Source organism: Actinia tenebrosa, unplaced genomic scaffold (assembly GCF_029948245.1).
Source record: "Actinia tenebrosa isolate PJP-AT-01 unplaced genomic scaffold, QUT_ActTen_1.0 PGA_scaffold14__42_contigs__length_11649687, whole genome shotgun sequence".
In the NCBI taxonomy this organism is placed as follows: Eukaryota; Metazoa; Cnidaria; class Anthozoa; order Actiniaria; family Actiniidae; genus Actinia; species Actinia tenebrosa.
In genome coordinates, this window is record NW_028292574.1 from 10,715,882 (window position 1) to 10,727,711 (window position 11,830).

Consider the following 11,830-nt stretch of genomic DNA (forward strand, 5'->3'; position numbering starts at 1 on the left):
CCTACACGCCATCAAACTGCCATAATTTTATATTTTTCTATGATGTTTAACAACGAATAACTCTTTAAAATAATTGTCTTTTTTGTCTTTCATGAACGGCTAAAATACCTCATTTATCCTTCATTCACTGCAGACGTGCGTTACTATTATCATAACAATTTTCAAGATTTTTCTAAAATTGCGTACAAAAAATCCCTACGTTTTTATCAATTGTCTCTGACTTCACATTTATTCAGTACTAAATAGTATTAAATATGTCGATTGTAAAAAAAAAACAACAGTAAATGACTCGTAAAATATATTTCTGAATTATGCTAGTCAATATTATGCACTAGACCATCGTGTTGGTAATCAAACACATTCGTTAGTTTGGTTTCCATTTTGCTAAGATTAGGATTAAAAAGAAATAAGTAAAAACACAATTTCAGTTCGTGATAACCGTTATGCTATGACCTAAACCCACTTAACTTTTGAAGTACTTCGCACTTTCTTTTCGCACTTTCTTTTCGCTTTTGTATTTTGTTTAAAGTTCTGACGGATTTCTTATCCCGTTTGCAAAAAAAAATTAATGAAATAAAATAATAATGAAGAAGAAATAAATAAACGTAATTGAAGATACCTGTTTGCAGAGTTTTGATGGACACGTTATCTTCAATTATGATTATTCAATTATGTCAGAGTCTATACTAAAATTTTATGAAATGAATAGGAAGAATTGAAAGAAAGTTGGAAGAATAAAAGGTTCAGTATTTACTAAATACCTCAATTAAGTAACTTTTAGGGAAATAAATGGGAAATGAAAGAAAGTGGGAAGAATAAACGGTTGTTTGCTAAATAATGCAATAAATAAATAACTATTAGGAAAATATTAATAAATATTTATAAAAATATAATTATCAATGGGAATTGGAAGAAAGTGGGAAGAATGAATGATTATTTATGTTGTGTTCGTCTACAGGATAGGAGATTCAGTGCTGGCAAGAGGCCCAGCTTTAAACCGGCTTCTTACGCCAAGGACCATAACTTCAAGGTCAGTGAATCTGTTAATGAACCAAGGAAGCATCGCACTACACACTTTACAACACACACTACGCACTAAACACTACACACTTTACACCACATACTACGCACTATGCGCTACGCATTGCACTACACTTCACGCTACAACGTACACACTACACTACGCACTACACACTGCACATTATACACTAGACACTATACATTACACATTACACACTACACATTACACACTACACACTGCACATTACACATTACACATTACACCTACGCACGCACTACACACACTACACACTATGCATCACACACTACACACTACAAATTTCAATATAAACCCACCATACTCATCCCTCCCATTAAAAAAATGAATATTATATATATATTTCATCAAAACAAGCTCTCTGTGCTGAATAAAGCCAGCGAACGGCTAACTCACTGATCAAACCCTGAAACAAACGCTGGGCTAATTTAAGTCAGGACATGGCTAACTCACAGAAACAGGGGGGAGACCTAACTAAATTTTCTCGCATGTGTTGCTGAGTCCTAAAATAGACCCTTTTGGAGTTCCAAATTACCGCTGTGTTTCTTGATTACAGACTCATTTACTCAGGCTTAGCCTCGATTTTGTGAAGAATATTCACGTGTTCCAGTCAAGTCCCGTCAAGTTTCAAAGTGTTTTTATTGTTGAAGTTGTGCATTCTTTACTTTACCGTTGGTATTTGTGAATATTTGGACACTGATACGAGGCGAAGCCTGAGTAAATGAGTCTGTAATCAAGAAACACAGCGGTAGTTTGGAACTCGAAAAGGGTCTATTGAATCCAAGACCCAAGAGTGAGAAGCGAGTACTCCACGGTTACGCCACTCTTCACATCCCCTTCCTTTTTTTACTATTTCATTTTCATTCCTTCATTCACTCATTCATTCATTCATTGTATTGCAGATAAATTCATATAAGGGATTTCATTGGTGTGATTACTGCAAGAATTTCTTATGGGGTCTGACTCTGCAGGGATATAAATGTCAAGGTCAGTTGCTACAGTATCTTATTGGGTAGGATAGGATAGGGGAGGGGTGGGTAGAGACAAGAACAACAATGTGCTTTATATGTACTACAGATTACAATAAGGAGAAATTATAAATACAATATAATGATAATAATAAATTATGTAATAAATACAATATATAATGAATATAATATAATAATAGGAGCAGGCGTAGCTCAGTTGGTCCGTTCAATCGTCAGGATCTCTATGTCTGTTTCATCTTCTCTCTGTACTGTGTAGCTTCATCTTTAAATACCCGTAAAAAGGAGCACTGATAGTCTGAGGGAGTAAAGTGCACACCTTCGGGCAATTTCTACATGAGCCCCTGGCTCGGGAGAATTGGGCAACCACTCGTCGCGTTATCGAAATCAATTATTCACTTTTCGTTTTTTATTGTCGGAGCAACAAACTAGCAGATTTTTCACTGCTTTGTTGGGAGTTTGCATCAGTAAAATTGATTTTTCTTTTAAGGTTCTTAACTCCTTGAAGACGGGTCAAACTTGATTTAAACCATGTTTTTAAAATCAAATGTTTTCTTTCGTTTCAGATTGCGGAATGAATGCTCATAAACAATGCTATAGACGTACAAACAAAGACTGTATGCCTGACAAAAAATATGTTCGAAGACGTCAGTAGTTATTCTATGGTCTATCCATCATTATTGTTTGTCAAACCTGTAAAATCCCAGTTGTAAACCTCCCTGGTTATAAGTCCACTAGTCTGCTAATGCAAATATCCTTCCAGTTATAAGCACCCTAGCTTGGTTATAAACCACTAGTCTACTAATGCAAATATCCTTCCAGTTATAAGCACCCTTGGTTATAACCCCACTAGTCTATTAATACAAATATCCTTCCAGTTATAAGCTCCCCTGGTTATAACCCCACTAGTCTACTAATACAAATATCCTTCCAGTTATGAGCCCCCGTGGGTTATAAGTCCACTATAAAGCAAAATCATCCCAGGTAACTGATAAGGCCCTACCTCTCGTATCGTGTTTACCGCGTTAGATTTGAAAACTTTTCCCGGTTATAAGCCCCCCCCCCCCCCCCCCCCTTAAATATAATCCCCCCGGTCAAAAGCCCACCAAAAAAACATAACGAATGATTATAAGCCCAGGACTTATAACCAGAATCTTTTTTGTTTTCTTCCTTCTCACAGTATTTGGAGAAGATCTCACTACAGTTGTTAAGCTACATGACACTAAAAGGCCGTTTGTCGTGGATATATGTGTACGCGAGGTTGAAGAAAGAGGTGAGGTTTATGGCACAAGATCATTGTTAGTTACTATATAGTCATCTCTCTGCTCACGCTCTGATTGGTCGAGAACTGTGCTGTATAAGAGTATGAGGGTATGTGTACGCGAGGTTGAAAAAAGAGGTGAGGTTTATTCCACAAGATCATTGTTAGTTATTGTATAGTCATCTCTCTACTCACGCTCTGATTGGTCGAGAAATGTGCTGTATGAGAGTACGGAGAACGGAGCTGACGTCAGTCATCCGCGTAACAGCTTTTTTTACACCGTTCAGTAATACATCACTTAGGAAGCGCCAAAAGCAATCAAGAAGTTTGAAGAACAACTACAGCTTTTTTCGTGCGGGCTTTTTCATTTTCTGCTAGCCTTATTGCAGAACAGAGCACGTATTAATAGTATATAAATATGTCATGAATACTGTGACGGCAGGGTTCAGAAGGCGGTATGGATTGCTCTTGTTTACAATCCTTATTCTTGTCAGCGAGAATCTCGTGTTTATTTAATGTTGTATATGTGCTATTTGTTCAGGACTAGACAGTGAGGGAATCTACAGGGTTTCAGGGTTCGCTGATGATATTGAAGCTCTAAAAAACTCTTTTGATAAAGGTAAGAAACAGCTGACTACCTGGCGAAAACACGAATTCTTTAGCCATCATAGCCGTGATTATTACCTGCAAATTTCCTATTAGTATAAAATAAATAAAATAGATAAGAATAAATCAAGTGTCTAGTCGTTCTAGCGCTTTCGTACTAATTGGGGACACTTTTCGCTCACACGCACTACCACTACATTTATGCACACAACGCTCATCTCACATGTTGATTTTTACGGAGGGAGGAAACGTATAATGTTCAGGACTCAAGGTAGTCTTGGTCTTTTTGTAACTACCTTTACCTCGTTCTTTTTTTCAGATGGTATGGCAGCTAACGTTGGTCAATACGAAGACATCAACACGATTACAGGGGTACTAAAACTCTTTCTTCGACAGCTCCCTCTCCCTCTTATTACGTTCGAGACGTATGGACAGTTTATAGAAGCAGCAAGTAAGTGCAACATCGTTCATTTTACCCCTGGATAGGTTGTTGTATATTCCTTAGGTCAATTTTCCATGTGTAAAACATCACAATAATTAACCTTTACAATGTTCATACGAAGCGACCACAAGGCACAGCACATTCAATGCCGTGATATTTATTTATCCAATAACAGCGCGCGAGATTATAGCATATCCAATCAAAATGCTCGGCATCTCGGTCATGATCAAGGCACAGCACATTCAATGCCGTGATATTTATTTATCCAATAACAGCGCGCGAGATTATAGCATATCCAATCAAAATGCTCGGCATCTCGGTCATGATCAAGGCACAGCACATTCAATGCCGTGATATTTATTTATCCAATAACAGCGCGCGAGATTATAGCATATCCAATCAAAATGCTCGGCATCTCGGTCATGATCAAGGCACAGCACATTCAATGCCGTGATATTTATTTATCCAATAACAGCGCGCGAGATTATAGCATATCCAATCAAAATGCTCGGCATCTCGGTCATGATCAAGGCACAGCACATTCAATGCCGTGATATTTATTTATCCAATAACAGCGCGCGAGATTATAGCACATCCAATCAAAATGCTCGGCATCTCGGTCATGATCAAGGCACAGCACATTCAATGCCGTGATATTTATTTATCCAATAACAGCGCGCGAGATTATAGCACATCCAATCAAAATGCTCGGCATCTCGGTCATGATCAAGGCACAGCACATTCAATGCCGTGATATTTATTTATCCAATAACAGCGCGCGAGATTATAGCATATCCAATCAAAATGCTCGGCATCTCGGTCATGATCAAGGCACAGCACATTCAATGCCGTGATATTTATTTATCCAATAACAGCGCGCGAGATTATAGCACATCCAATCAAAATGCTCGGCATCTCGGTCATGATCAAGGCACAGCACATTCAATGCCGTGATATTTATTTATCCAATAACAGCGCGCGAGATTATAGCACATCCAATCAAAATGCTCGGCATCTCGGTCATGATCAAGGCACAGCACATTCAATGCCGTGATATTTATTTATCCAATAACAGCGCGCGAGATTATAGCACATCCAATCAAAATGCTCGGCATCTCGGTCATGATCAAGGCACAGCACAGCACGACACGTGCGTATCATAAGTTTTTGACACGAAATCCGTTTCATCGTCAGTTCCAAACCGTGAAGGTGGATTTTAGCTTTACGGAAAATTTCCTTGTTCAAATGCAGAAACTGTGCTGTGTTGTAATCGCGATTTCCGTCGACTCTATAGAAAACACGTTTGCATGCGTGCATTTCACGTTTCCCAAATATTCAAGAGCGTTTGACCGTGTATTGAGATGCAATCGCACTCATAATACTCAACTAGTAATAAAGACAATATCAAGTAATTGGTAGTTTTAATAACCAACTCAAAGTTTTGGCCTCTTGCAAAGTTCATTTATCTGGCAAGTCTGAAAATTAAGTTTGCATAATTTTGACATTTTCGACTCAATAATTTCCATTTCCAAGGAGCATGGGCAGACTTTTTCATTCTTAACATTTTACAAAAAATCTCATAAATTTAACAGTACAAACTGTAGCTTATCTTATGTCTGTATCTTCACAATACATAAATAGAGGATATTACATGGGCGCGCGGAGATACGAAATTTATCTTCGAGTGTTGAAAAGATCTCTCACAAGTGAGCGCAGCGAACGAGTGAGAGATTTTCAACACGAGAAGATAAATTTCGTATCTCCAAGCGCCCATGTAATATTCTGTTTATTATATAATTATCAATGAAAGTATGTTTTGGCTTTTTCAGGCAATTCTTTTCGTGTATTTTCGAATAGCCATCGCAATGGTGTTATTTTCACACGTGAAAATAACATGTTATTTTCACGTGTGAAGATATCAATTTTTCGAAATAGAGAAAAATAGATATTTCATTGGTAATTATATAATAATATGGAATATGATGTGTTCACAGAAATTCAAGACAAGTTTCTTCGAATTGAAGCACTAGCCAAAGCCTTGACTGAACTACCTCAACCACATTTCGAGACTATTAAATTTCTAATGGGACATTTATACAGGTATTGAACTTTTAACCTTCATAAAGAGAGATAAGATAATTAGTTAGGAATACAAGGAACACCATAATCCAATCCGAATTCGAGTTTTGAATCGGTTATTGTTTTGAGGGTCCTTGAGCGAGATGTGAAATAGGAGCTGGGATTTGTCTTTTTGGGGCTGGAAAATAGGATTTTATGCACTGGGAATGGGATTTTTTTAGCGAAAAGACAATAAAAAATGGGATTGAGAATTGAGCAAAAGCATAGGCTAGGACTATGGGATTTGGTCAAAATGGGGGCTGGGAAATGGGATTATCCCCTTAAGTACTTACAACCAATCAGAACGCGAGATTAATAACAGTTATTTTGTAATAACTCTTAGGCCATGAGGCCAAGAGGACTAATTGTTTTGGTCAAATATTTAGGTGCAAACAAGTTTTAAATTAAAGTTGAATTTGATGTTTTGGTTTTGAAACTGAAAGCCGACGCTTTTCGCTAGTAGTAGGGTTTAACTTATAGCCTAGTAGTAGCTTATTCAATCAGAACGCAGCATTGATGATAGACCACTAGTTGGATTGGTAAAGATGACCTCAATCGTCTTGTTTATTTTGTTCACTTAATGTAGGGTATCACAGCACAAGAGTCAAAATATGATGTCAGAAGAGAACCTTTCCATCGTGTTCGGTCCAACCATGATGAGGTCACCTGAAGGAGATACCCTTAACACTCTAGACGACTTGAAATTTCAAAGACTTGCTATAGAATTGCTAATATCTCATCAAGATGTGTTGTTTGATAGCCAGTGAGACGTTTACAATGGCATTATGGACACCAACGACAAAGTAAGATGTACCAAGGGAAAATGAACTACTTTGTTTTCTCTTAAATGTTTTTTAAATTTATGGGGATTTGTGCATGCCGGTTTTCAACATTTTTCAAGGATGTGTTTCTTAAGCCTAGAACCCTATTACTGGCTAATAAAAGTCTTTGAATCTCATTATCTACTCCAAATGATGGTCAAACACTGACCACCATGTGCTGTCAGCCAGAAAGAATTCTATTGCTGGGTTTCAATCAGCTGATAAAAGTCTTTGAATCTCATTATCTACTCCAAATGATGGTCAAACACTGACCACCATGTGCTGTCAACCAGAAAGAATTCTATTGCTGGGTTTCAATCAGCTGATAAAAGTCTTTGAATCTCATTATCTACTCCAAATGGTGGTCAAACACTGACCACCATGTGCAGCATAAGACAAGAAATGACGTGAAACCACTGAAGTCCCTCGACGCCAAAAGGCAAGCAATTATTCTACCAAAGTACAAAACCTCACTGTACCAATGGCCCATGGAGAACGCGCTTCGTAGCGACTTATACCTCTACTTGCCAGAGAACTTTCGACCATGATGTTTAGATGGAAGGAACTCCCTTTTGAAAATAAACGATTCATTTGAAAATGCGCACGCGTTCTGCGTGGGGATTTTTGGAATATCGATCAAGCCTGCGGTAAGTCATGGCGCATTGATCGACATTACGAAAGTCCTCGCGCAGGACACATTTATTTCAAACACATTTTAAGTATTTTTATGTGGGTCTTTTTTTGTCTTGCTAAAAAAGGTTTTATTTGAAGCAAATATCTGATAATTAATAACTAATAACACCAAATAAGAAGTTTGGTACTCGGAAATACTAGGTCAGCTTTGTTCAATCTGAACTTAACTCTTACTCTAATTGATGATCATTATGATTGATGAGAACCTTATATTGATATCAATTTTAATGGATACTATTATGTAGACTACCATTACAGACTACTATTATATAGACTACTATTTACTGTTTTGAAACAATATATAGACCTCCAACTCGGGTATGTTTTCCCATTTCAGACCACGTGTCATTCTCTTGAGAATCAGTTGCTTTATTTTTAATGTATCCATTTTGTTTTGGAAGGTTGCCAATGTATCCATTTTGTTTTGGAAGGTTGCCAATGTATCCATTTTGTTTTGGAAGGTTACCAATGTATCCATTTTGTTTTGGAAGGTTGCCAATGTATCCATTTTGTTTTGGAAGCTTGCCAATGTATCCATTTTGTTTTGGAAGGTTGCCATTCAACTGGTAAAATTTCCACACGTGTATATTGATGTAATAATTAATATACAGTCACCGAACAGTCATCAACAATTAGCTTTGATCCTTAGTGGTACAAAAGGGAGTCAGTAGTGGTATTGCACATTTCACTCACCTCTGGGGTCTCGTGTTTGATTCCTTGACTCGGCATCACATATGAGTAGAATATGTTAGGTCTCTTCCTTGACTCAAGGTTTTTTTTCCGGTTTTCCTCTCTCCGCAAAATCTAACAAGCTAGTTAGCCTTGCCCTAGCTTCGATCAGGCTGAAGGTTGTTTTAGGGTATCAATATCTATTTTCTTTTTCTAGTCAGAGTCTTCAACGTTTTGATAATGCAGATATTATTGTTAGTGAAGTTTCAGATGCTTGTCTACCGATGTTTTGTCAGTGGAACAAAAAGAACATGACGCGAAATTTTGAAATTCTATTGAGCAACTAGGATATTTTTTTCCTTTTGTAGCAATTAGGAGATGACTATATTTTATATATTATGTTTTCCGAATTGGTTTGAATATAATATAATAGTCCTGTAGATACCCCATAAAATAAACTTCTCATTTTGTAATGCCTACTTTGCAGTGACTTATATCTGGTGTTATTTTTCCCTCCAATAGAACTTTGCCGGTGAACGGGAGAAACAACTAACTTCCTTTCCACCATAATGTAATTTCCTTTTTTTATATACGATCCTTACTGCGATTTTCATAAACATGCGAACTCTGTATCTGCCACAGGCAGCCCAAACAAGGTTCCTGTGTATGGTTTATAAGGGAATGTATTGGAGTTATGATAAAGTTACGAAAATAAAATGCTTCACTCAGCAATTTGCCTCAAAACTTGCTGCAGTTGTTGCCTTTACTTTGTTCAGTCTTCTGGCGAAGTTTCAGCGCGATTCAAGGCCGTTTAGTAGGTTTTTTCAAAATCCGCTCTTCTAGACATTCCCTTATAAACCATACACAGCAACCTTGTTTGGGCTGCCTGTGTATCTGCGAGCTGCACGTTGAAATTTGGTATTTCATCGCCGTCAATCAAACCTAATAAGTTGGTACCTTTCAAATTTTTGACTGGCGGCAGCGAAAAACCAAATTTCAGCAGCCTGCAGCTCGCAGACACCTAGATCGCATGTTTATAAAAATTGCACTAAAGCTTTTTGCTTGCTACGAATTAGTAAGATTTTACATTCGATCCAATTAAGTGAAAACATAGCTATCCAATTAAGTGAAAACATAACTATCTATTCCCATAATATTTTAGAATATTTATAACAGAATAGATGATATAACCACTAATATAATTACTGTGTTCCTGATCTACAAGATCATATCATGATTGATATTTGTTTTGACATTCCGTCTACCAGTAGAATGACTATGGACAAATATAAGAAACGAAATTCCACTAGCTTGTAAAGAGGAAGAATATGTAAACAAATAGATAATAGATAATGTCAATAAATAACAATGATATGCTTCTTGTTATATACTTTTATTATTACATCACAAAGATCATAGCAAATCCCTGTATGTACTCATCACCCAACAATCCCTGTGTGCACCATACAACAATCCCTGTGTACACCATACAACAATCCCTGTGTACACTATACAAGAATCTCTGTGCACACACCATACAACAATCCCCGTGTACACCATACAACAATCCCTGTGCACACACCATACAACAATCCCTGTGTACACCATACAACAATCCCTGTGTGCACCATACAACAATCCCTGTGTGCACCATACAACAATCCCTGTGTACACCATACAACAATCCCTGTGTACACCATACAACAATCCCTGTGTACACACCATACAACAATCCCCGTGTACACACCATACAACAATCCCTGTGCACACACCATACAACAATCCCTGTGTACACCATACAACAATCCCTGTGTGCACCATACAACAATCCCTGTGTACACCATACAACAATCCCTGTGTACACCATACAACAATCCCTGTGTACACCATACAACAATCCCTGTGCACACACCATACAACAATCCCTGTGTACACCATACAACAATCCCTGTGTGCACCATACAACAATCCCTGTGTGCACCATACAACAATCCCTGTGTGCACCATACAACAATCCCTGTGTACACCATACAACAATCCCTGTGTACACCATACAACAATCCCTGTGTACACCATACAACAATCCCTGTGTGCACCATACAACAATCCCTGTGTGCACCATACAACAATCCCTGTGTACACCATACAACAATCCCTGTAAATGTACAGACCATAGTGAAAAGGGACCTCGATTTGCTAAATAGACACCAACTAGATAACGATGGAAATAAGTTATACTAACCTCCATTGTATACTAACTATTTTAGTTCAGCAACAACATCCGGCTTCAAAACTCCAAGTACACCGCACTTTTCTTTCTTTGTTTGAATCGACATTGCCATCCATCTCTGTCACCTCTACCTCCGAGATTGGTAATTGTTTTCAGTACGCTTTGGCAAACAAGAACTTATATACAAGAAGAATGTTTCCTAAAGGTGTTTTCATTCGTAACTAGGTCTAGTAACAATTTTTTTCTAGCCTCAGTCTGTATCTCTCTGTGTATTTAGCAATTATTCGTCTCAGGCTTAGTGAATATCGGGGAATATTTACCGAGACGTATTTACGTCGTATTAGTATCTTTAATTAAAGTTAATAAATATTGGAGAGAGAGTTTTTTGTACAAATTCTACTTATGTCTGCAATATTATTAAGAATATAGCAGCATAAGACGTAAATTGTGTCCAATGAACGCGCCGGATTGATAAGACAAAAGACAAATATTCCCTCCTTTATCTATACTACTTCCAGATTTTCGGGATTTATTTTCACTAATTTTATTCACAGTAAAGAATGTCTCACGTTTGCCGATAAACGATAATCTTAAATTCTATATAATATTGACAGAAGGGTGACTAACCAAGCTATTAAAATTGACAATACCAATCGAGAGTATAATATTGCATTTTTCTTGTGTGGAAAATATAGTTTACGATAATTTCTCAATCGAATATACATGGTTGTAAGGTTGTTACTGAGAAGTGCATTTTGGCTTCACTTGTGTTGAATCACTTGAATTTTTTGTTTAAGAAATCTTAATTAAGCCGGATTAAAAAAATAGATACTCGCAAAAGCGTTTCAGCTGCATGTTTCATTCAAATTGATTCAATAATAATATAAACCTACGCGGAACAAATACTTAATTATTCTTCAGAAAAAGACGAATTTCGACTTTAGATT

At 37.2% G+C, this 11,830-nt stretch overlaps 1 protein-coding gene across 6 annotated transcripts in view; it reads left to right on the forward strand.

Moving 5' to 3' along the window:
- The window catches only part of LOC116308533 (N-chimaerin), a 39,980-nt gene that overhangs the window by 17,905 nt on the left and 10,245 nt on the right, over positions 1-11,830 (forward strand). For 4 of the 6 annotated variants that reach the window (XM_089029477.1, XM_089029474.1, XM_089029478.1 and 1 more), the window contains 8 exons: positions 959-1,030; positions 1,960-2,044; positions 2,610-2,690; positions 3,224-3,316; positions 3,846-3,923; positions 4,230-4,361; positions 6,347-6,452; positions 7,057-10,030. In XM_089029477.1, the coding sequence (XP_088885603.1) occupies positions 959-1,030; positions 1,960-2,044; positions 2,610-2,690; positions 3,224-3,316; positions 3,846-3,923; positions 4,230-4,361; positions 6,347-6,452; positions 7,057-7,237 (828 nt within the window). In that variant the 3' untranslated portion in view covers positions 7,238-10,030. Of the gene's footprint in view, positions 1-958; positions 1,031-1,959; positions 2,045-2,609; positions 2,691-3,223; positions 3,317-3,845; positions 3,924-4,229; positions 4,362-6,346; positions 6,453-7,056; positions 10,031-11,830 lie in introns of those variants that run through there. The other 2 variants (XM_089029475.1, XM_089029476.1) reach the window with 2 other exon arrangements.